At 41.1% G+C, this 26,488-nt stretch overlaps 1 protein-coding gene across 1 annotated transcript; it reads left to right on the forward strand.

Moving 5' to 3' along the window:
* The first annotated feature begins 234 nt into the window (after positions 1 to 234).
* On the forward strand, positions 235 to 25,615 carry GGACT (gamma-glutamylamine cyclotransferase). The gene is made up of 2 exons (XM_061349295.1): positions 235 to 366; positions 24,123 to 25,615. The coding sequence occupies exon 2, from the start codon at positions 24,140 to 24,142 to the stop codon at positions 24,611 to 24,613; it is 474 nt and encodes a 157-aa protein (XP_061205279.1). The 5' UTR covers positions 235 to 366; positions 24,123 to 24,139; the 3' UTR covers positions 24,614 to 25,615.
* The last annotated feature ends 873 nt before the right edge of the window (positions 25,616 to 26,488 follow it).

A 26,488-nucleotide genomic window follows, 5' to 3' on the forward strand; every position in this document is an offset into this window, starting at 1 on the left:
CCCCTATCTCAGCACAGAGCCAAAACCCCTTCCAGGGGGTGGGCATCACCGTTCATCAAATAGTAAAGGTTCGTAAAAGCTGTCTAAAAGCCACGCTTGCTGCCTGCAGTTGTGCTGTTTGACGCCCGTTCCTACCCTCCAGGACACTCCGCTCCCCTCACATACAGGGCTCCTCAGGAGAACGACCCCGACTCACCCGCTCTCGCCCGCCCCGGTCCTAGCCGGCGGTGAAGCTCCGCCCCCTCCCGCCCCCCGGCCAGCCCCACCCCGCCCCACCGCCTACTCCCCGGAGAGGCGCCCTGGGCCTGGCAGAACGCGGCGGCCGCAGGCGGGAGCGAGGGCGCAGAGGCACCGCAGCGCTGGCGAGTGAGTGCCGAGAGCGGCCGCCGCGGGGGTGCGCGGCAGGACCCGCCACCGCGGAGAACAGCAGAGCGGGACGGGGAGGCTTGCCCTGGCCGTCACGTGACACGGGCCCTCCGCGCGCCCCTGCTCCTGGTGACGCCACTAAGGCCGAGCCTTCGGCTGCCAATGAGACGATCGCGGGGCGGGGCTTCGCGGCGGCAGTTGGGCTGGGGTGGGAATTCCCCGCGGAGGGCGACGATGGCGGCCGGGCGGGAGGAAGGGTCCTTTACCTGCGGCTGCCGGGGTTAGAGCGGTGGAGGTGGAAGGTAGCGCGGTCCGACCCTGCTGCCGGCTCTTTGCCGGCCGGCGGTGGCGAGCAGGAGCCGCGCTGCCTTTACCCCGCGGTGTTCGTGTTGCGCCAGGCCTGTAAGGCCCCGGCAGCGTTCCCTGGTGTCGCCGGGTCAGCCGGGCAGCCGGCAGTAACGCAGCCGGGTTCGGAGAGGAATGCCCTAGACCGTGGACTTGAAACAGGGCTGCTGAGGGGCCGAGGTGGTAGCACTTCGGGTTCGCCTGGTATGCAGGTGCCTAGCCCTTCCTACAGTGTTAATTACGGTGCAAATACTCAGTTTAGTAACATACAACCTTGTAGGGATTAGTGATGTGGGCTTGAAGAACAAGAACTTGAGGGACAATAGGAAGAAAATGGTTCAGGTGTCATAGATTAAGAGAAGCTGTGACAGTTGATATCTAGACCCTTACAAGATAACACTTAAGAGCATTTGTCTTTTTGCATGCATTGCTTGGACTAGATTGGGAAGGGGCAGGGAATGGTACCTTTTTTATGTTTCTAAGGGTTTCCTCTCTTGCCTTTTCTGTATGTTTTCCCATTTTAGAGGTATGTAAGTCTTTTGCTTTTGAGTCAAGGTTCATTTAGCTATATCTGTGTTAACTCCAGACAATTAACTTCCTCATTTTTTGCTTCAGGGATTTTTAATTTGCTACTTCTTTAATTTTTGCTATGCTTTGAAAATACCAAGGTAGCAACTTAACATGCAGAAGCACAAGTATAAATATTCCCATGACCAAGTTGTTTTATGTGGAACTCTGTGAAGAGTGGACTTGTTTTATGTTCTCTGCTTTAAGCAGGCAGTCAACCTGGAAAAGCAATTTCTCGACAATTAACATTGTTCAGTGTGTGACTTAGGCCATTAAGAGAGGCTTTAAATTTCACGAGTGCAAATGAAAAATGGGCATACATCATCTTTCCTGTCCCCTCTCCCTGAGAAAAGCCTTAAAACCCTAGACTGGTTATAGCATAATTATCCTCAGCTAGCACTCATTTTCTGGCTTTGCTCCATCATAGTTGTCGATGTCATATAAAAACTAACATGTCGTGTAACCTAAGTGTATTACAGCATTGTACTGCTGCCAGTAAATAAAAGCTAAATAGAACAGATCTCACTGTTGCTGTCTGTCTCAAAACCAGAATTGCCAGGGGTGTTGCACATTAAACAAAAAAATGGCCTTTCCAGTTTGAAATCTGCATCCTATTGCTGAAAAATACTGATTACTTAATATGTGGGTCATACTTTGTTTTGCTTGGGTTCTTGCAGCCTGTTTGCTCCTCGTTTCCTAAATCACGGTGGTGGTCTGCATCAGCTGTGCAGGCAAGTTTCTTCGAGTTTGTGTATGACCTTATTTTGAGACCACTGGAATTGTATGTGTGATCAGAGGTTGTTTGCTGATCATTTTCTCGTATCAATTTAGGGTAGAAATACTTCGGATGCTTCATTGTCTGCAGTGTTTGCTCTTTATCCTTTAGATATGTAGATCTCATGCTTTTGAGTTGAGGCTCATTTAGTATCTGTATTAACTCCAGCCAGTTAACTTCCTCAGTTCATGCTTCCCTTAACTGATTTTTGATGTGGAAACCTGAGTGCCTCTGGAGAGTACAGAGCACACACGAGGCCTGGTTTTGCATCAGACATCCTGCTGTCTCTCACACCCACTGTTAGGTGAGTATGGCCTCTTTACTTGGAAATGTGTCATCTAGCCGTGGTTTTAGCTCTGCTCTGAGGGGGAGGCCAGGCTAGGTGACCTTCAAAGGTCCCTTCCAACCAATGTTCCTCTGGCTCTGTCTATACATTCTCATGACTCCCAGCAGTCACCCAACTACCTACTTCAAAGGAAGCCTCCTCTGGAAAATGACTTTCATCAGACTGCTGGTGTAACTATGATTTTTGCCTGTTCTGCTTTCTGTTGTTCATGTGGTTACATTTGTTCTTGGGGAACTTTTGGGGAGTGAATTTACATGACTGCCTGATCTATGATTTGAATTTGTGAGTGTAGGTACAAGGGTGCAGTCATGAGCACTTTCTGAAGTGAAGTAAGAGAATAATGAATTCCAGGGGTAAGTTGTGGCATTTGCCTTCTGCTACTAACTGAAGTGGTACACTTTTACTCTTTGATGGAGTAATTATTTTTCTGTGTGATCATAAGCAGCATTAACAGTTACTGCTTGTGGCAAAAAATACACTTCAAAAAGTGCAGGTTTTGCAATCTTGTTTTATGGAGCACTATACGTCCCCCCGCCCTCCCCCCCATTCCTAATCAAGTCGTCTTGTATGTTTCTCATCCTCTAAAAGCATAAGCTCTTTGAATTTGGTCGCATAACAACTCTGTTGATTTATAGAGGATTGAGTGTGAAACTTGCATGACATTTTGGGCAACATGAACTGCTTAAGCAGATAAAACATGCCACAATAGAATGCATTTCCTCTGTGAACTGGTGCTACCTTTCTTCTTCCCATCTTTCAAAATGTTTTGTTTGCAGCATTTTGACAGAGAAGGTAAGTATTGCACAGGTAGTAAGAGACAGGGGAAATGTATGGATGCAGTCACGTCACTGAGTTTGCAAATGTAGTACCTTTTGCATTCTGTCTTTCTAAAAAGTGTGCATAATACCTTTTCTCTTTAAAACCAGAACTATTCAAGCAGTAGTACATCACTGTTCTTAAATCCAAATCTGTAGCTATGTAGAATTTTCTGCTCTTTTTCACTCCAGAAGTTTAATTACATTTTATGGACCATGTCAAATACAACTCTTTTCCCCTCACTTCAAAAAGCAATTAATGCTAAAGGAGGGCAGACTATAGCGGGATAATATACTATTCTATTGATTTACCATTACAGTGCTTTTCAAGAATGCCCTTTACATTAAGATTTTTGGCCATTGTGATTTCTTTAAGTGTGTCAGCTATTTACTCTTAATATCTTGAGAAAACATACCGAATATCACTCTCAACTGATTTCTCTGACTTACAAGATACCTCTTCTCCTTTGGAATTGCCACCTTTCTGCACTGTGTGGACTGTAATTAACCATGTCCTTTACTAACAGCCTGAGTTAACCATCATATTGCTTTTGTTCTGACAGAAGTTCTTGACAATGTAGAATCGCTTTTACTCATCCCTCCCCTAAAGCATTGCTTTTTCCAGTGCTGTGTGTTGCCGCTGTTAACTGTGAGAAAAATCATTCCATTTGCACCAGGCTTCAGCTGTGAGAGAGTATCTGTACTGGGATGATACTGCCACTTTACATACATGTGCTATCAAGTAATACCAGGGTAATTGTAAGTCTCTTTATCTCTTTGAATCCACTCATTTTGTCTAGCCTGATACACAGCTTCTATGATACTATAATCCAGCTTGCTTCACTGCTTGCCTGCATCATGAAAACCCTTTTCTTTGAATCAGGTCAGTCTCTCTTATTTTGTTTTATACCTGTTTCTCCAACTCCCACATGCACCACTGTGAAGAGCCTGTGTTTTCTGGATAACCTCCTCACAGGCATGGGAAGATTGCTGTTTGGCCACCACAAAGCCATCTCTTCTCAAGCTGAACAGGCCCAGTTCCTTGAACTTCATGTCACAGAGCAAATGATCCTCCCTCATTACCTTCCTTGTACTGGGGGGCTCAAACCTGGATGCAGTATTGTAGGTGTGGTCTAATGAGGGTCAGATAAATGGAGATCATCTCTTCCCTCAGTCTGTTGATTATGCTTCTGTTAATATAGTGCAGGGTGTACTCTTTGGTCTTTGTTCAAAGAGGTGTATTCATGAGCCTTAAGGTAAGGATGAGTAAGGGAAATCTGAGATATCAGAAGAAACATGGCTCCCTTGACTGCTGTGCTGTACTTTTGGCTGAGTGTTGGCTCTCGGACAACAGTTGGGGTTTTAGCTTTCAGTGGGGAAAGAGTCATAAATGTTTGTTTCTCACCATAGGTCTAGAATTCTCAGTTACATTTTCCAGAAGTCCCAGGAATACTTGGCATTATGTTAATTTCTGGTAAGAGTATCATGGACCATTCAGATGGTGTTTTGGAATGGTAGTATAAAATACTTATCTTTTTTCCAGAATGTTTTTTGCTGCTGATCAGGAGTCAGATCTTCTGTAGTTTTTCTCTTGTATCAACCTGTATCTCTGCTGCTGCCTTCTGCAGCAAAGACTAAACGTTGTCTACATATATAGTGAAATGCATTATTTAATACATCTTGTCGTGTGGTAGGCAGGCCAATTTGTGTACAGGTCTTTAAATAATTAAGGTTCTATTGTTACAGCATACAGTACTGATAAGAATTGTGGGTTTGTACCACACCACTGCCCACCTCTTTCATCTGCTTCTTCAAGATAACAGACTTGCATTTGAAATGTGAGTTTCATTTGTAGTGGGTGGCAAGAGACTGAGCTCACATCTCTTAACATCGACTGGTGAAGCCTGAATAATCAGCCTAGATTCCAAACTTTAGGGAATTAAAAGTGGTGAATACTACCCTCTGGCTCATAAGAAGTTATTAGTAGCATTCTTTCTGAATTCTTTTACATCACACCCAAGTGTTTGTTGTTTAATTTTATCTGCTCTAAGTTCCAGAAATAAGTTTGTTGTTGCCCTCAGGATGTGTGAATTTCTCTAGAAATCAAAGGTTAGATTCTTTCCCATCAAAAGAGGCACAGTCTATATATACAGTAATACTGAAAGCTAGAAGGAAAATAGAAATAAACCAATTTCCTTCAAAACATTGTTGAGAAAAATCATATTGCAAGTGAGACTATATGTAGTGAGTAAGAAATAAGGATCTTGGTTTGGGTTTGTGTTGGAAGAAAGGTGGTTGTGCTGGGTTTGAATGACATTTAGACCTAGTAATGAACCAAGGTTCATGGTAGTTGTGATATGAGAGTAAGGCCATGACAGAATTTCATTACCTAATAGATTCATTAGAATAAATTGCAGGTTGTTTTAATAGAGAGGGAAATGGTAGGTAGATAGGCCAAAGTACATCAAGTACAAAAAGGGCCTTGGTTAGAAGTTATAATTCTCTTTAGCTAATTTTATTTTTATTTTTTAGCTTTTTTTTTAGTTCTTTTGTTAGCTTTGGGTTTGGTTATCTTTTTTTTTATTTTTTTTTATTTTTTTTTAGGAATTTAATCACATGACCTGTAATTCACTGTGGGTGCTGGAATAAAACATTTCAGGTTCTGGTAGTACATAGTACACATATGCTTCAAGATTGAAGGGAAGTGTTTGAGGCTGCTTAATCATTGATTTAACATCAATAGCTACAATTTTTAAACTAGAACTTACACAAAATAATCGGTATTTTCACAACAAGTAAAACATCCAGGCTCAAGTTTGCAAGCCCAGAACTGCGATTGGAAGATACTGCACAGTAAAGTAATGGGGTTTGTGTCAACATCTTTATAGTGAAGGGGTATTGGCCACTTCTTTGGGATCTCCCTAACTTTAGCTTGTAAAACACCATGTAATTGCTCTTCCGCATGCCATCTATCTCCATGTTGCCAGTCACCATCCTTCTATGTGTCTTCCTCCGGAACTCCTGCCTCCCTTTTGTGATGACATTATTCTGGCCTTTGTTTTTTATTTCCTGTGCTCATGAGATTGTGGGACCATACATATATGTCGTATGTGGAATGAGTGCCAGAATATGTTCTCTTGTATGGATTTACTAACGCAGCTCACCTGGACCAAGACGACATTGTTCTACAGTGAGGCAACAGGTTCTTGTGAGTGTTTCAATCTGGGGACAAATGGAAATCCTTCATGGGACTGTTAGGAGGCTAGAGAAGAGGATTAATAACATAAGCATCCATAGTAACAAGTTGAAAAGTAACTGGATTCAGACTTTTTTACTGTTGGGATTGGATTTAAGATCACAACAGGACTTGTTTACAGATGAACTGTTATCTGAATATGTGGGTGGAAAGATTGGAGGCAACTGGAGAAACGAGTTTTAAGCAAGGGCAGTCAGGTACCAATGATCAGATGAGAGGTGGAAAAATAATATAAAAGTTACTAGCCATGATTGTCCACTGAGATGTGATGCTCTTGGGTGTACACGTAGGAGCAGAGGGAGGATATAGGCATTATGTTTTTGTATTCCCCGATTGCATGCCTGCACAGGTGCTCAAGGGAGATACTGTGGTTTCAAGAAGTCCTTGAGCCTAAACTTACCCTGGGCAAAGGAACAACTCTGAAGAGGATGTGACAAGTGTCCAGAAATTAGAAAAGTGAGAGGAAAAGATTACTAGAGATTACTACTAGAAAATGTAATTTTGGAGCAAGTGTCAGCATTTAAATATGTTTAAGAATGTATGTTGATTACTGTTGATTTTCGTTGACGTTGTATTTTAGTGAAACCATCAGATTTTCTGTAAGTAACTAAGGATTATGAGTAAGTAAGGATTTGAGCTCAGTTTTTTCACTGAAAGGGGGTGGAGCATAACACATACATGAAGTGTGGCAAAGTATCCTTTGAACCAGTGTTTTCAAACTACATGACTGTGAAACGTTAAATACTGTTTTGTCTTGTGTTGCCTGTGAGGCACAGAGATACTCTGGTAAATATTACACTGGGGTGTGGGCATAGGAGAATAGCTAAATGAAATTTAGATGGGATTGCACAGAGCTAAGCCTCCACTATGATAGGAAAATGTGGAGATAACTGAGAAACTGTATGAATGAGAGAAATGTTTCGATGTGATTTATGCATTGGAGCCCCAGGCTTAATTTTGCCTTAGCTGAAAATTACAAAGGGAATAAATCCCAGCAGGACACTTACCATACACACACACACACATTTCACACATCAAATCACTAACCTGCTCTAAGGCTGCAGTGCTTGCTGTGATGTAGTTCGAATATAGTGTCTGTGAAAGCATACAGAATATGAATCCAGCCACTGGCCAAATCTTACTAAAGCTTTCCGAAGCTCATTTCAAACACAAAAAGTAATACGAAGTTATATGCTTAGGAATTTTGTCCAGTTGGGAAGAGTATCTTTGGGGAAGGTGATATGAAGGGCTCAGAAAGAAGAATCTCTGCCTCCTGTGGAATCTGTAGATAGAAACCTGTTCTCTTAACTGTTATTTCTAACAGGAGTCAAATTCAAGAGACCATGAGCATAAAATAAAAATTTAAATTATATTTTAGATTAATGATTTCTTTCTTTTTATTAAACTGTCCTAAGGCGATGGACCTTATTTTTTTGATTGTGGTTCTAGCAATGTGATTTTGTAGTTACATGAAGCTTCAGGAAACCTGCTTAACAGAAACAAAACTTATTTGAGAAGACAAGTGAGCAGAAAGAGAAAAGAGGTTGCTGTTGTTTTTTATCTTTCTAGTATGGGGCTTCTTAATGAGATATGCTGTCTGGCTGTTTTTTCCTCTGCCTCCTATTCTTGTTTATATTTACCTTTATCTTGTCGAAATATCAAGAAATTCAGGTCAAAATATATCTGGATCCATCTGCTCATCTAGTCTGTTCTTTAACTGCTAGTAGTTACTATATCTTTTAATTACGTATGCTTAATGATAGTTTACTGCATTAATGGGTGTCATCAAGTATCTTGTAGACGATGAACTTCCTAATGCAGAAAAAGCTTTTTCCCTAATTTCTATGTATAAAAACAATGGATTAATCTCTTTAATTTATCAAATTGTGGTTTATATGTCTTATGTATAACTTCCATTTCATTGTTGTTTTAGGGGAAAACTCAAGTAGGCTGTATAATTTAGCTGCCTGTAGCAGAGGTGTATTTTTATCACAGTCATGATATGAATACAGGAAATGTTTATTCATCGTCATTTCAATTTTGAACCTTATTAATTGTAGTTACTCTTTTTATGTAAGAACTTTGTGCTCTGAATGTTAAGACAAACCTGAATGACCTTTCAGTTCAAGGTTCATCAAATATGTCTTGGTGGGGGGTTTTGTTTGCATGGTTTTTGTTTTGTTTGGGGGCTTGGGGAGCTTTGTTTTTATTTGGTTGAGGGTTTTTTTGTGGTTGACCATCAGTGTTGATGTATCCTGATTTTAAGCAGGATCTGCAGAGTGGTGCAGCAAACAAATGACCTGGTAGGTATAATTCTAGAAGCTAGGAATAGGTAATGCTGCATTTAGGATAATTTGCCTTTCATGACCTTACCAAAACATGTAATTTGGTTCCACATCAGACAGATCAAAAATTAATCTGTTAGGCTATTTTTTGAGATTATATGCAAGATGAATTATTTCTTCGACATCCCCCCACCCCTCTCCGGTTCTCTGCGCTGGCTTGTTAAGACCATCAGCCCAACTACATTATCAGCTGGATTTTTAGTTTATTTACTAGTGATGCTTTGGGAGTGTGTTTAGGAAAAAGTGTTGGGAAATATTTTCAGTGACAATGGAACAGACAGTTTTGGGATTAATTATTTTTATCTCTCAGCAAGAATAAACACCCCAGTAATCTTGTGCTTTTGTGATCTTTAAAAACTGCAGTATTAACAGCATGCATGAATTTAGTATTTACTTAGACAGCTCTTCTTGGATCCCAGCTCTGATAATTTCTTTGTTGTGGGCAGAGTTGCTACAGATGGAACTTTTGTAGCATGTTGCCTGAGCTATCATAGTATAATCACTTACATGTTTCTTAGGAAGACACTAATAAAACCTATGGCACTGCTCTGGATTACACACATGCATATGTAACAACTTACCTGCAAATCTGGAGCAAGATCACATATGCCAAAAAACAGTCTCTGAACAAATGCATGTGCAAGATTGCTTCTTGCATGTCTAGAAAAATAGCATATCTCTTGTCTACAGTTACCACATTGACAGCTTGGAGGAAAACTGCATGAGGGCATAGATTTTCAATTATTCTTCAAAAAGTGATGTGTGTCATCAGCGTGCTATCAATAGAACAAATAAAGTGTATGCCTATAAATAAGGTGTAATTTTTGTGAAAGAAATCTATAATAAATATCAATTAATTTCAGAACTAATTTGGATTCAAATCTCGTATCTGTGATCTGAAGACAGTGTTTGAGAAGAAAAACAGACAAAAAACAAGAGAAGCCTTTACATACAATATATAAAACAGACTGGAAAAGCAGAAGCTTCAGAGAGGGAAGAGTTAACAGTTGTGCAGCAACTGAGGCTGTGGCAGTGCAATCCTGGGTTGTTCTCACTTTTTGCCTTCTTTCAGTGTTTTTATCGGCCAAAGATGTACAGCTGGCCCGGCACTGCTCTGCCTTTGAGCCAGACTTACCTCGTGTGCCAAATCCAACCAAAGCCAGCTTAGGACTAACAACAGTTTTTGACTGTGCCATCTCCTAGAAAGTAGAAAAATAAGATTTGTGCCCTCTGTGCCAAGGGCTCTAACCCATGTCTCTTAGGAGCATTTGGTTTTGTTTTGTCTTTTGAAGCTGGGTCACAGTGCAGAAAGCAGTGCAAGATTTGTGGGGTCAGACAGTGTTCAGTGTAGCACCTTGGGATTAAATCTGTATTTTGGAAGCGCTATGTGGAGCAGCAGTGGGTGGGAATCCAGCATTTTTTTCTTTCTTTTTAGGGTTATTGCTACTATGGAAAATAAAAATCAAGTCGTTGCATAATGTACCATCTATAAGCAGGCAGGGAGTGGAACATAGGAATCTCTCTGGAGATAGTAAAAATCTAACGGATTCTGGACCACAGAATCCATCTCTCGCAGTGTCCATGAGTCTAGTGTTCCTTTCCATCCATGCATAGCATATGAATCAAACTGTTTGGGTTTTTTGTTTGTTTTGGGTTTGTTTCTTTTGCTCTTTAAAGGAGAGATAAGAGCTGTCTCATCTGGTTCCTTGGCAAAAGGCAAGTTTGGCAGAAGTAGTGTTATTTCTGATAGAGATTTGACAGAATTGCTGTTGAGGATGGTAATAGTGAAGGATTCCCAGCTGTCCTGGATGGTCTAGATTCTTCTCAAGTACTGTGCTTACCAGCAGTCTTTCCTAATGCCCGTCTTTGGAATTTGTTGGCTCTTCTGTCCAAGTAGATACAGTAAGAAGCTTACAAGTTCTCATTTTTCTACTACAGTGTGCTTTGACACACTTAAAGGCACAACCCTATTTTCTCTAAAATAAGTGACTGCAGTACAGTCTCTCTTCCTCCCCACCACCCATACATAGTCTGTGGTTTCTTGACCTATGCTCTGTCTGTGTCCAGCTGATCACACCCTTCCGGAAGAAGAGTGCTCAAAGCTGGCCATACTGCTCAGTTTGTCACCAGATCAGAGCAGACTATGTTCACGTGTCTTACTAGTCATGCGCTTGTTTGTATGTAAACATTAGGGTATTTTTTTCCAACAGTACCATGCTGTTGACTCGTGTTGTGTTCATGGTCGTTCTAACTGCCAAATCTCTTCTTGCAGAACTGCTGTTACACTCATCTTCCCCCAGATTTTGTTTATACAGTTGATTATTCCTGGCTAATCGTAGAACTTTGCACTGGCATTATTTGAATGGCTGCTGCAGAGCAGCAATTCTGCAGGGCCTCACCACTGTCTCATTAGCCTTGTGCACAACCTTTTGCATTGTGGTATTCTGCACCTGCCACATACCTGGGTATTTTCATTACCAGTATTTCCCTGCTACAGGAATGAATATAACAAATACTGTACATATGTCCAGTTTGAAATGAACCTCTGGTAAATATTAAATAGTCTTTCTAAACATATTTTACCTAAGTAGCATCAGTTCTTGTTAAATCATCTTTTTTTCTGGCTTGCTTGTGGGAATAGTGAGCAGCAGCGTCAAAAATTCTACCAAGCTCAAGCAGTGTAGATCAAGATAGAACATTGCTTTTCAGCATCCACACATTTTACCACCTGTAGAGGTGGGAAAGTACCTCTGTGTGTATTCTAAATGTTAGGCTTCAATACTAGGTCTGCATCCCTTCCTACTTCTGTAGGAACTGACATTGGAAATAGTGGGTGTTGCCATCCAGGTGGTGTCTCCTAGGTCCGTCTCTGCTGTCTTTTCCTGATTAGCCTAACCCCGGTGTTTTGGTCTGCTAAGCAATACACAAACCTTTTTGACTTCTGTATTGCTTCTCAATTGTATTTCTGTTCCTGTTCATGTCAAGTTTAAGCATATTCTGATTCAGTCACCACTGAATGTTCATCTTTTGAGAGCAAATGGGAGAAAGTAGTCCTTTTAGACCTGGGAAGGGCTTGTATTTTTCCCTTTTAAAAAGGGACAAGGGGTAGGGAGTCCTAAAATAATTATCACTTTTTGTTGTTGTTCGTTGTTTGTGGTTTTGTTGTTGTTGGGTTGGCTTTTTTACTTCTGAAATGCTGAAGAAGCTGGGGAGAACAAGTGGTGGTGGTGTACTAGATAAATCATGCATGTAAAACCTGTCTTAACTGTTAGTCCCTCAGACTTAGGTAGTCTCTTTTAAAAATTATTTATGTTAACATCTGTTTAAAATGAGCTTTTCTCCCAATTGCTTGATTTTCTTAATGACTCAGCACCCTTCTTCTCAAGCTTCAGCTTTTTCACTGCTTTCCATGATTTTTTTTTTTTCTTTATATGGGGTTATGTTACTCAATAGCAGTATTCAAGGTTGCATTGCTTGCCTGTCTTCTTTTTAGGTGACTTGATCTTCTGTCACCAAAAAGCTGGTCACACAAATCACCTGAGAGGTACTAAGTGCCTTGCTGGAGCATAGGGATCTCCTCCAGTCTATGGATCCTAAATACGCGTTCCCCTGTAAATAATCCCTGTATCAGTGTTAGCCTTTCTGTTCTAGCTTTAAAATCCACAATGGTTGCACTAAAACCTGCAAACTCATACGTGTAGAAGTCCCTATATCTGACTGAAAAAATACTGAAAGACAATATGACTTTTTGACAGTCTGACAAAGAAAACTCATGCGTAATTAGCAGACAGGAAGTGTCAGTTGAAACACGTTTTTACAAAATTAATTATAAAGATCTTGACCACATCATCCTCTGTTTTCCAATACAGAATTTTCTTCTTTTTTACCGAATTAAAAACATAGCACAGCTTGAATCTTACACTAGTTGATCTAACTGCCTGCCATAATTCTGTTTGGGTTTTGAAATAAGCATCAAAAGCTGAGAAAGCTTTCATTCTCTTACGCCCATTATCTAAAGTTTAAAGCATATCAGTACATGTACTTTCTCATCATTTTAATGAAATATGGGGTCACCAATTCTGACTCTACATTTTCCATGAATTTGTCAGGCTTTTTTTATTGGCTCTATCTTGCTGATAGAGTAGAAGGAAGGAGAGACTGAGATTGATTAATCTTCTTTGACACTTAAGTTATTATTTATCTTGGAGATCCAAGGAGCTCCAAACAATAATCAATCAATCCCCTCTGTCTATTCTCAGTGGAACCATCATAATAACCAATTCATACAGCCCTAGACAGGATGGAAAATTAGTGATTAGCCAGTACAAAAACTGATTGCAATTACCTAAACTCTAGTGTAGAAGTCACTACTTAAAGGCTTTTTGCAGAACCAGTATGCTCACAATATGAAGAAATTTTGTTTCACTTGAGGCCTTTTTTGATCTTAACTAAGGAATGAAGGCTTTCAGACACCCTAATTTTTAAAATGACCTGTCATGGTCAGTTAACCACCAAAATCGTCTGTGTGCATCACTTCTATGGTTCCGCTTCTTTCGAAGTATTACTGCCCTAAAATCAAAGCGCACACACGCAACTGCAGAGCATTTTAGAAATATACAGCGTTATTCTGGTGACACCAGGTGTTGGAAATAAAAAATGTAATACATTATGTATTCAGAAGCATGCCTTTATTAATCGATAGTTATCATGGGGTAAGCAGTGAGCTAATGAAACTTTCTAATTTGACAATGATTTGAGTTACCTATTTTAAAAGAAACGTTCACGTGCTGAAAATCAGAAGTGATTTGTTCATTACCTGTCTTTTTAAGCCATATCAAAAAGACAAAATGAAATTCTTCTACAGTTTCTCTTCTTTCTGTGTCTTGTTATGCACTGTTTCTTGATTTATATCTAATGTAACTCTCTAATTATATTATTTATTTTCCTTTAATTAGCATCACTACATGAGTATTAGCTCAAGAAATGCAGAAGTAAAATTAACCGAGGTTTCCAAATGTCCCTAGATACTGTTTGGCAAATCTGGGAGAAATGGTGTTCAGAGTAATACATCAGTTACTCCAGTATTTGGAGTTAACAGAGACTGCTCCACTACATGATAGTTGGGTAGGGAGAGTGGCATTGCGAGGGCAGTGATTGATCTGTCCAAGAGCTGAAATGTAACTTTCTATAGCCAAATTAGACTAAGCTGACATTTAATAACGTTTTGTGTATTTTCAACAATGTATGAGTAATGTTTAGATTCAAAATTTTCAGTTAACATTATGACCAAAAATAAAATACATATATATATAGTTAATCTGTGAAATCATTCCTTCTTATATCAGCTTGCCATTGTGAAATGTGTTTGATGTGAAGGTGTACAAGTGTTTGCCCAGAACTACCTCTTGAAAAACTCCCAAACCATAGTTGCTATGAGCCAGGACCTTTCAATGGAACCACTCTTTTTCAAAAGCACAGTGCTGACTTCTCTTTCATATTTAGTGGAGGCCCTTCTCTTTCATTGTAGCATGAAAATAAATTATAAATGGTGGTTATAAATTTACTTTAAATTAGGAGGAAAGCTGCTAAAAAGAAAAGCAATTGGTTTTATACCATGTAGCTCCCAATGAAAACAGAAATGTTTCAATTAGAAGGCTACAAAAGTCTCAGGACTACTTGCTATTCATGTCCTCCCCATCCTGTTCACTGGCAGTGAAATTGGAAAAAGTAAGGAATAAGGAAGTGGAGGATACTCTACCTGCTACTGGGTATGTGGGATCTATTTGGAAAGGTGGGATCCCAATAAAGCACAGAAATAAAATAGCCCGTTGCAGCAAGCGTGGATTCTTTTCTCATTTCCAGAGCAAACCTTGGAAAAGGGTGAATATAGTGTTTCCGTTGTCACTTCTGCCTCGTGTCCCACTGTACAGGCAATGGATACTAGTCTGGCAGTTACCCTTTTTGTGCTGAAATCTGTGCATCCCCTTTGGTCTGCTCTGTTGACTACTAACGTAGACAGTTTATCCATGCTGTTTTCTCATAATTTTCTCCCGTGTTTGGGGTGTGTGAGGAGGCTGTTGTGGGAAAGATATTAAAGCTAGTCAGAGGATACCACAGAATCATAGAAACCAGGCTGGAAGGGACCTCAAGGATCATCTGGTCCAACCGTTCTTGGCAAAAAAGAACTTGACCTAGACCAAAATGCCCAGCACCTTGTCTACCTGAATTTTAAAAGGTATCCAACATTGGAGAATCCACCACTTTCCTGGGGAGCTTATTGCAGTGGCTCATTGTTCTCATCGTGAAGAATTTTCCTCTAGTGTCCAGCTGTAATCTCTCTGGGAGTAACTTTTACCCTTTGTTTTTTTCACGTGACTCCTTGTAAAAAGAGAGTCTCCAACTTCTTTGTAGCCACTTTTGAAATACTGGAGCATGGTGGTAAGGTGTTAATTTATACTTGGGGCTTAATCACCTTTGCTTGCAATCTGTTCCAGTCCTGAACTGGCTATATCTTAAAATCTAGCGTGAGGCATTCAAAACACTTTATATTGTGTACGTATTTATACACTCTACATTGTATTATTGCCTTGCCTTCCATCTATGCCTCTTTTCCCAAACAAAGTCTGAATTGATGGATACATAGATGGATACATAGATATTTGAATGCCTATCAGGTATCTACTAGGTATTTGATATTTTAATGACACTAGTCTGGCTTTTCTGCATTCAGAACCACATTGCATATTATTCCCCTTATTATTTACTTCCAGTACTTAATTCTGTTCTTCCTTTATGAAGTTAGTAACAGAAATTCCTTCTCAAAGGTCACTGAGAAGTGGTTGCACAACATGTATAAAGCTATTTTTATCTATATAAATATTTTATTTGTAAATAATTCTGTTTCATATAAATGTCTATATAATTCAAATGAATGTTACTGGTTTTCCTGTTACAGACAGACCTCTGGTTTAAGATGCCTTTCATTAGGGCTTCCTTCCTGGCATCCTGGACACTGCCAAGGAGACCTTCACTTAGTGTAAATTCTACATGCCATTGTAAAACTAAAATAGGGGTTTGGGGTTTTTGTGGTTGTTGTTGGGTTTTGGGGGTATTATTTTGTTTGTGTGTTGGTTGGTTGGTTTTTTGGTGGGTTTGTTGGGGTTTTTTTGCAATTGCAAATGTATATCCAAGCAGAGATAGAGATAGAATTATTTACATCAGCATTTCTTGTGAGCCTCTTATAGATCCAGGTGAAGATCTTATGACTCGTGTAGCTGGTTTTCCTCATTCTTCAGTAAACACAGATCTGCACTAAATTTTGCATCAGACTACAGAGCTTGTTTCTGTACCAAGAGACCAGACTACTCCTTACCAGAAAGTAAGCATTTCATTCAACACATCCTTATAGGACACACACAGACAAATTGGGAATTTATTGTCATCTTGCTTATCTTTGACTCTACAAGGCAGGAGGGTATTTGAGATTCTGGTCACTGCATTTTCTGGATCTAAAAACAATTACTTCAGTGCCTTGTTGAGTTTCATTTCAGGCTTTTTGGATGCCCCTGAGTATGTGTTTGTTTCTTCTGTGTAGAAGATAGCAGGCCAGTAGATGTATTTACTTGATGATAAGGATTCTTTCCTAGCTGTAGAAGGAGGTGAGGTATGTTTCAGATTTCATCGCAGAACTTTGCAAGTCTTTCTTGGAAAACAAAAATCAAGACCAGTACAGTTTTCATAGTGATCTGTGACTATCTTTTCTGTAGCAAACTCAGTATTAATTTCTAAGCAGAAGTGATATGCCTCTGTGGGACTGAAGTAATTATATACATCTGTTCATGATTCTTTGTAGTTTTGATTTGATGCCCTGTTTTGGTTTGTATTTTCTTACCTTATATTAGAAAATGATGGAAGGGATTTGTTGCTGAGGTATGGATTGGGTTTTTATTTTTTACTTGTATTGAGCTGCAAGGTGAAATTCACTTAAAAAAAAGAAGGTATTTTTATTGAACTACCGACATAGCTTATCAAAGTAAGACTTACATATATATTTAATTAATTAGGCAAATAAAATAACTTCAACTAGTGAATTAGAATAGAATAGAATCATTTAGGTTGGAAAAGACTCTGAAGATCGAGTCCAGTCATTAACCTAACACTGCCAAGTCCACCACTGAACCATGTCCCAAAGTTCCGCATGTACATGTCTTTCAGATACCTCCAGGGGTGGTGACTCAGCCACTTCCCTAGGCAGCCTCTTGGGCTGATTTTTTTGTTACCAGTATGTCACATGTTAAATATTATGCTTTTCCACAAGTTTGATTCATAGACTGAAAGTACATATCCCTTTAAAAAAAAACAAACACCACAACATAGGGGAGTGAGGGGGAAGGAAGGGACAATAACCCCATAATTCATTTCTTAGCTTTAAAAACACTTGACCTGAATAAATTAAAGAGGAAGGAAAATACTTACATGTATCACAGAAGGAAGATTTGCTGATTCTTCATTTTCTACTGTTTTTACAGTGATGTCTCCAGGCCAGCAGTTTGACTTGCTGCAGAGCTGTAACCACAAACCAGTGATTCTATCATTCTCGTTTAACATTATATGAATACTCCACTCTTGCTTTTCTGCATCCTTTTGCGCAGTGACCTCAGCTGTGGTCCTCCAAATGTCAAGACAGATCTCTCCTTCTTGCACTGCTACCTAGCAGCATACGTGCAAATAAAAAAAGTCATTAATGTTAGTATATATTCTGTGAGCATAGATACACCTTATTATCCACTACTCCTTCTGAACCTCACAAAATTGGTATGACCCTCCTGTGTGAACATAATTGGCCATTACCCCACACTGTCTGTACCCTTCCTGGTTGAACATTTAAAATACTGTTTGTATTTAAATCTGGTGGTTCCTTAAGTACAGATGGTTCTAATTTTCATCTCTCCTTTTCTGTGGGCCATTAACACTTTACAAGTAAAGCATGGCTCTGTGTAGAAAATCCTGTGTGTATATATGGATATTATAAATGTGTATGAATTGCCTTTCATTGGCCCATGGGCTGATAAAAACCAGGTCTCCTGATGCTTCATTTCTGTCAGGTTGGTCAAAGGTTTATGTTTCAGTGGCTAGTCCATGCTGGGATAGGTAGGTGGTTTCTGGAGATAAAATAATGCAGTGTTATGTGACACTGTTCCCAGATTAGCACCTGGATTTTGTTTGATTTTGGCAAGGTTTAAGGAGCATCATTTTGCAGCCCTCTGCACAGTGCTCCAAGGCTCTGGCACCTCAGTTCATCCAGCATCTGTGGAGCCACTAGCTGGAGCAGCCTCCTGCTGTTCAGCTGGGATGTCCAGCTGCCTGAGAGGCACCACCAGGTGTTCACATGGTTGCAGGGTCTCTTCTGGGCATAGCACATCTCACCAGCAGCCCTGTGCTGTGGCATCTCCACACTAGCTGAGCAAAGGCATAAGACAGCCTCCAGAGCCACAGGATCCTGCCGGTGGGAGGCTGCTGTTGCTGAACAATCAGTTTTATTTATCATCTCCTTTCCAGGACAAGTTGCATTCTTGTGGGATGAGGGGACAGTGCTGTGCCGTGACCTGGGCATCTCTCCCCTCCTCACAGAGCATCATTGTGCAGACATTGCCCTGTCCCTTGTGGAAAGGCCCCTCATAATCTCGCACAAGTTCCCATCTTTTCTCTCTTCCCCTTCTCTCTCACCATCTTTTCAATGTAGAAAAACACATTCCCAAGCTTAGGTACTCAAAGTGTTTGCTGTGTTCCACAGGCTGGGATGCTCTTCTCAGTCCAAAACAGCGAACTGACCTACCTCTCTGGGTATTGGCATGTAAATCAGTGTGCTGACCTTGGGAGGAACCCATCCAAGCTGCAGGCTGCGTCCTGAGTTTCAGGATGTCGGCGGTTTGAAACACTGGGCTATGCTCTGCATGTCAATGACAGAAACCACTTCAAATTCACCGTGGCATCCAAAACGGTACCGGGAAAAGGGCTGGCATAGCAGGGCTGCCCTATCAAAAGTTGTTTTCTGCTTTTTTCCTGTAACAGCAATCTGGCATTTACTGTTAATGCTTCATTTTTGGTTGTTTTTTGTGGTGTTTTTTTCTTCCTGTTTTTGTAGATAGAACAGTTCAAGCATCTAAGCTAAAAGTGCAAAGGTGAGACATTTCTATCTATGTAATTTAAATTAATTGTATCATGTTCTTGAGATAGCATCATAAGGACCCACCATGCTGAGCAGGATTTTGAGAAGTGATCTAATCCGCTGCTTTTCACCTAAGTCAAGATTAAGTGTAGCATCCATGATATTTTGGACAAATAGCTGTTTATCAAGAGTTCCAGTTTAAAGGCTTCAACAAAGTTGAATTTTCAGTGAACACTTCACACCTCAGTTGCCACTTAAGGATAAAATGCTTGAGATACCACTGTGTTCTTATGAAACATCAGTCTATTGCTCCCTATCACTCATAAATGTATTGGGAGAAAGGACTGTAAACAAAGTAGGAGACATGATTTAAATCACTGTATAAAGCCATAGTTTATCCATTCTCAAATGTTTCTGGTAAGTGAGTTCTAGTTTCCTTACCTCATAAAACTATAGGAGAACCAGAAAAGTTAGAAGAGGTGCCAAAGATGATTGCAGGTAAGGAATGTTTTCCGTTCTGTTAAATACATGTGGATTCATCAGCCTAGAAGAGAGGAAGAGCTGAAAGTAACTGGCGGCACAGAGGGTGTGTACGGAGACCCCTGACTGGGAGAAAGATCCATCAGATGAAGTGAGGAGGTGGCAGGGAAACCCCCCAGTGCAACTTGCAACTAGCCCCATTCTTGTGCTTTTCCTGATGTATCTGCTGTTAATCACTGTCTCTTCTATGAAACCTTTGAGTATTTGTAGGTGATTATGCCTCATCTCCTCAGTTGTTTTTAAGCTCCTGCTTGTTCAGTCTGTGCCCCTAAAAAACAGTCCCTGAGCTCTTTCTAACTACTTTTGTAATCCACAGGTTTCTGAATTGTGGTAGCAAGAGCTTGATATAATACTCTGTCTTCTGAGACTCATACAATGTTATTTAATATTAGGACAAACCAGTCAATACTTAATAGTACTGATAATATATTCTCTTGGGGGGGACAACTTCCCACCCTCATCCCTCCCAACTCAATTTATCAACATCCATTGACTTTCCATTGTCTTCATCCTCCTTTTCTTGTCCTTGTGATGTGCACTGTCTAGATATTTAGTCTCTTAATCAGTGTTAGCAGTGTGTCCACTGTTTATGCAGTGGTTTTATCTGATTGTCACTTGGCGGCCTCTGGAGCTGCTCCTAACAGTTGCTTCGGGAATTAAACTCTTTCTGGTTGTAGTAAAAATTAGTCTAATGAAGTTTCTCTGTGTAGTAGAGTTGAAAGTGATTTGAAATGGTTTCAGATAGACAAAAGGCAAATATTTGCTGTGATGCTGAATGGCTTTGAGGCACATGAGTAACACTGTGATTGATGCTTATCCAAAGGGAGGGCATCCTCACTCTGCTTCCTGGCAGATACTCAAAGATACTCCAGCTTAAACACAGGCATATTTGTTGGTTTGGGGATGTAAACTATCCGAGCATGAAACTGAAAGTATCTGCGAAGTAGCTTAAGTGGTATTTTAGTTAGTGCCCAGTAGCATCCAGCATGGCACTGGTTACTCTAATATCTTGCTTATTTTCACAAACCAGCACCTCACAGTTTCTGAGCGGACAACTGCTGTGAGGACGTAACCTCTTGATTTCAAAGGAGCCATCGTTTTGCTGGTGCCTCTGTGGTTAATGTAAGAAAGGTGTCTTGCCATAAACTTTTTCCGAGGTATTCAGCAAGGTTGGAAAGGGGTCGGCCCAGGCAGGAAGCCCTTGTCTGTGCTATAAAGAAAATAGCAAGCAACAAAATGAAAGCATCAAAGGGCCAACAGGATGCAGTCCCAGGAGTCCTCTCTGGCATGTTAGTCCTTCTTGAAAGTTAGCATTGAGTGAAGAGTGACCTTAAAACTCGCTTCATTCAAACAGACGGGGCTCAAGTTTAAAGTTCAAGGCATTTTGTTTTTTCACCTGTTTCCTACAGTTTTAAGAAACTTCTGAAGAATTAATGTGTAACTATATCTGGTCACCAAGCCGATGCACAGGGTTTTTCTCAAGGGAAAATAATGTTACTGTATGGAGCAAGAGAAATGGATACTTTCTGAGTTGGGAGAAAAAGTTTCAACAAAATAAAACCCAAAACCACTGTTACGATGATCACAAACAGCCATGGAGCCGGGTAGTGCATCTCCTGTTTCTCATTTCATTTTCGAAAGAAGCTTGTGTATCCTGTAACTGTCTGAATTGTGGTGAAACAATGCTTTTTGTCAAAGCTGCTGCTGCTTGGGAAGAGAGGTCCTGTTTTAGATGCAGCCTGGGAGCAAAGAGCCCACTTGCAGCAGCTCAGCTTCATCTGTGAGTGCATGTTGACTGAGCTATTTGCCCCACGGCCATCCATCCCTCTCTTAGTGCTCTGGAGCTGTTGGAGCTCAAGAGGAAAAACTAAAGCCCTGACCTAAAACATTAATAGGCAAGGACAGACGTGGGTACAGTGATGCAGCCCTACCACCACTGATGCCAAGCAGCAACCCGGGCTGCTGGCTGATGCCAGTTATGAGCCACTTTTCACCCAACAGCATATTGCACCTGTGTGGTCCTGAAATAGTCACTTTATTTGCCTCTCATGTAAGGAACCAACTAATAATTGATCTGTGAGCAGTTTGGCAGGTCGCCTTTCATAGCTGAAATAAATAGTTTGAAGAGATAATGTACAGATTTCACTTGTATTTCCCTATGCCATTAAATTGTAATGATTCTGGCATGAATACCTTCTAATGATTCTGCCATGAATACCTTCCGAATGGGTTTGTTCTGTCCTAGCAGTTAATAGTCAGTATAGAGTCTGGGGTGGATTTTCTTTGGTTTTTGGTGGGCTTTCTTTTCCTCTTAGGTGGTTTACTGTAGGTAAGAAGTGTCAAACTGGATTAAGTGAGAAAAGTCAACTTCTTACTGGTGATTCAGTGAAGGGATGCTGTCCGTAACTCTTTTCAGCTGCTTAGTGGAAGTCTGTGAAATGACCCTCATAAAATTCTGCTCTTTACTCTCCTGCCACAAGGTGGCTAAAATTTTTTTGAAAGCCCATGCTATGCTGGAAATGATGCTAACACCTCTAACAGCCTTTCTGCAACTCACACGTGGCACACAGCAGACCAGATTTATTGCACAGAAAACTCTGTATGTTTTATTTATATGAAGCAGCATTCAGAAGATGAAGTTTTTACCAAGTTTATTTCAACCACTCCTCAGCTGGGGTTGGCTTTGCGGCTTTGTTGGCTTTTTAATAGAAGAAGTCCTTGTGTCCAGCCCACCCCATGTGAGCAGCCGGGCCGCTGTGGACCACAACGGTGTGATGGGGAGCTCAACATCTGCCTGCCTGTGAAGCCACAGCTCTACCGGTACCTCAGCCTTGTGGCTTTACAGAGACTGTGGCTGAAATGTCAGATTGCCACCCCATCTCCATTTGTGCTGCCTGCTGAATTCACCTCCTCAAATGCTAAATCAGAAACATTGATCCAAACTGGGGTTAGTAAGTTCTTTTGGGGGGTGATGGTGGTGGCGAGTTTTGTGGGTCTTGCTCGAGGATGACGGGCTGTCTCTTCAAATCAGTAATGGTTCCAAATAGCAGTCTGCTGCACCATCAGACGTGTACTTCGTTTTCACCAATTTCAGGAGTGGCAACACTCTTCCCTGTAAACTTTTTGGAAGCTTATCTCCAGCTTTACAGTAGGGATGGAGCTTTTGTTTAATGGAAATGAAGTGTATCTTTTTCTTACAGATGCACCACTCACTGTTGAGCTTTTCATGTGCGTTTTAGGTTTCCCGTTTTATTTTTTAACTTATTAACTCTGACAAGTAACCTCTTGGTAGTGAACAATTTAATTCACAATTCATTTTTCTGATTCAAAGTGAACACGAGTGCCCTAATCCCCTAATGGGAATTAATTGCATGTTTCAGTGCTTAACTCTGATCCTTTCTCAATCCCCACTGGGACAAGTTTCTTCCTGAAGGATCTGTGTTTGTTATTCAAAACACAATATGAAAGGTAATGATTTTTCTTACAAAAGGGAGTCAAATGGACTGAATATTAATGCTCTTTTTATTGTGAGGGAATGAGCTGCATCCAAAAAAAACTTGCTTATGTCATGGAGGATAAATTATGCTGATGTATATCTGATAAAATACAGGGAGGAAATCAGTGCAGTCTTTTTTCCTGAAGTGAAAGCAGTTTGCCAGTAAATGAAGGCACAAACCATTTTTGCTTGGAAAACTATTCTGTTACAGAGAAAACCTGTTTACTTCACCAAGGGGGAAGTTGTTTTGCTACTGAAGATTTTCAATGACACTCTCTTGGCCAGCAATGTACCCTTTTGGATGCCCAACCTGATTTGTCAGTTTACTAAAATAAGAGCAAATAGGAGGAAATACACGAAGTTTCTTTTCCTAGTCTGTTTCAAAAGATTTTTTCAAACTTCAGATTCACTGTTCAGTGACCCTCTTTCCAAAAGGAGGTGGAGGTGCTCCTCTGCTGTTGGGTGTCCAGCCCAGCCAGCCAGCTGTGGGTGAGGCAGCTGTGCCCAGTAGTCGGTGATGGAGAGCAAAAAACATAGGAAACCATCAAACAGTGCAAGAACTGCCTCTGCCCTTTAAAACGATAGGGGATAAATGGAGCACAGCATGAAAAATAACCCAGGAACGATGAAGGTATCTTTTCCCCCCTTTACCTTTCAGTAAAGCCAGCCTTTTAGCCCATTTAAACACCAGGTTAAACTTGCTTTTGTGTGTTGCTGAGCATTACTCCACACACTTTCTGCAGCACAGCTCTGTCATGGTGCAAGAGAGAAAAATGAAGAAAGCTCTTTACCAAGACTCAGGAATGCATTGGCTGATGTTGAGGATTCCTTAAGAGGAACCATGGGCTGTAATGTGATTACAGCAAAGAACTGCAAGGCTGACTTGCCCCTGGTATCTGGTTTTCAATATTAGATCTCTTGACTGAAAAGTTTCAAGAGATAATTGGATTTAGTATGATATTTAAATGTGGTTTAGGACTACAAGGCCCCCTTTGTGCACACCCAAACAGTCTTTGTGTGTACAATGCATCTTGGTGTGGGTGAGGTTCTCCAGAACGCTGGCCCACGAGGCCATGTGGGTAACATACACCTTTGTCTTTCAGCTGCTTTTGCAGGTACGATGGCTCGTGTCTTCGTCTATGGCACGCTTAAGAAGGGCCAGCCCAACTACAAGCACATGATCAACACAGCCAAGGGGCTAGCGAAATTCCAAGGACGGGGCCGCACGGTGGAGAAGTACCCACTGGTGATTGCAGGCAAATACAACATTCCTTACATGCTGAACATCCCGGGAACAGGACACCACGTCGCTGGGGAGATTTACTCGGTTGACGACCAGATGCTGCAGTTCCTGGATGAGTTCGAAGGCTGCCCAGACATGTACCAGCGTACCCTGATGAGAATCGAGGTGGTGGAGTGGGAAGGGAAGGGTGGTGTGGGCGAGGCGCGGGCAGCTGCCGAGGGCGTCATAGAGTGCTTTGTGTACAGCACAACGACATATCCGCCCGAGTGGGTCGGCCTCCCCTACCATGACAGTTACGACTCCTCAGGGAAACACGGCCTCTCCTATGTCCTACGTGAAAGCCGGGATTAAACACGGGAGGTGATGCAGCCCGGCTGAAGACATAGTACTAAGCACGTGTTGATCAGTAACCTCTCCAGGAAAGCTGTAATACCTTTTCATTAAAATGCAGGATCTCTTGTAACCTTCCCAACCCGGGAACCTTGGCGCTAGATTTGAAGCCTTGTAGACCCACAGATGGGGTGTACTACCTGGCTAGCCAGTGTCCTCTTCACTACTGCTAACCTGCAAGTAACTGGGTTTGCATGAGGTGTCAAATAACTATCTGTGCACATCGGTTTTGTGGTCTAATTGTAAATTCTTAATTCCTTCCCCTTTTGCCTCAGTGCATTGACAAATGTTCTTGTGTAGTTCTCCAAGGTGGGTGGAATAACAATGATATGATTGCACTAATAGCTGAAACTGATTTTAAAAAGTCATGTCTGCAAGCAAACTAAAGCACAACTCATGTTTAATATTGACTTGTAATGGTGTTTAGTAGGTTACTGAATGTAAACCAGGAGAGATGACAATATAGGTACTATGCACTTCAAGACAAACACGAAATGGCTGGAGAAATAGAGAAAATTTAAAGACTATTCTTACTCTGTATTGCAAAGTTCTTCTGAACTGGAAAGGGGTATTTTTAAAACCTGTTTAGTTTTATAAGGTACTGTGAAAAAGTACTAAGAGCGTATAAGAAAATTACATTTAAAATCATATTTTAAATTTAGCATTCTAAGCACTTTAGGTACCACTTCAGTTCAGAGTGACTGTAGGGGTTGGGGAGGTGGGGTGGAGGGGTGTTGGGGACCAGGAAAAGCAAACCTATTTTCAGCTGCCCATCACACTATAGCAGATGCAGCTGTTGCAAACATTTAAATATCAAGGTGACTGTTTGACAAGCACTTTAATGCAGAACTTACTTGCAACCATGTGCAAACTGCATTTCCTATTGAGGGAAAGATTTTCTGTGCATGATATAAAACATCCAAAGGACCTGTATTGTGATTATTGCAACATTTAAACGGGGGGGGGAGGGAAAGATGGAAAGATGACTGTTGTCCCCCTGACCCAACCAACTGTGCTGGTTTCTGTACAATCTGGGGGAATTGTAGCTTTCTGTTGTTACACTCTTGTGCCTTGTATTTTCCTTCAGCTGCAGTGTTTGGTACATACAGATTGTAGAGTATACAATGCTGCCAAAAGGATGTGAGCAGGGAATGCATGCCATGCAGTGAGCCAAAGTACAATGAAATGTACTAAGGATATCATTAAGAACACTACTGTACTTTTGCTTTACTGCCAGTAGCCCTGTGATGGCCAGAGGAGGTCCGGGATAAGGAATCAGCCCTGGGATCCAGGGTAAGGAATCAGCCTGAACTTTATCAGTAATAGGCACTGCTGCATCTCAGACAGAAAGCTTGTGTTGTTGCAGTAACAACTTCAGCAATTTTAAGGTAGCATACTTGTGTCTCTTCGCAATACTTGTTTTTTGTTTAGGGCAACCTGCAGAAGCTGAACTGTGCTCCTTCTGGAAAGGGCAAGATGGCATTAAGGAGATTGGTAGGAAGATCTACAGGGTGTCTGCCTCAGTTTCTCCTACTGCAAAAGCATTAATTTTCCTGAAGGGCAGGTACTACTCACTCTTCCCTACTCACCTTAATGGGTTTTGTAAACTAACAAAGCAAGTCCCTGCACTACGTTATTCCCCCTTGGCCGTGTGGTACTGTTCGCAGTGTCTCAATAACGTGCAAGATGCCTCTTCAGTCAGAAGTTCCAAGCAGAATCACAAATGTTCCCTGGTTATACATAAATCATCAGCCCTGTCACAGACTGGTTTTGTCCTTCTGATAAGGCCCAGGTGCTTCTGGCCAGAGGGGGTTTCTCTGGGAAGCACCATGACTC

This window comes from Neopsephotus bourkii, unplaced genomic scaffold (assembly GCF_033783945.1).
Source record: "Neopsephotus bourkii isolate Nb327-2 ecotype Australia unplaced genomic scaffold, CSIRO-AGI_Nbou_v1 NB_398, whole genome shotgun sequence".
In the NCBI taxonomy this organism is placed as follows: Eukaryota; Metazoa; Chordata; class Aves; order Psittaciformes; family Psittacidae; genus Neopsephotus; species Neopsephotus bourkii.

Coding starts and splice junctions, on each gene's coding strand:
- GGACT (XM_061349295.1), top strand. CDS start 24,140: ATGGCTCGTGTCTTCGTCTATGGCACGCTTAAGAAGGGCCAGCCCAAC.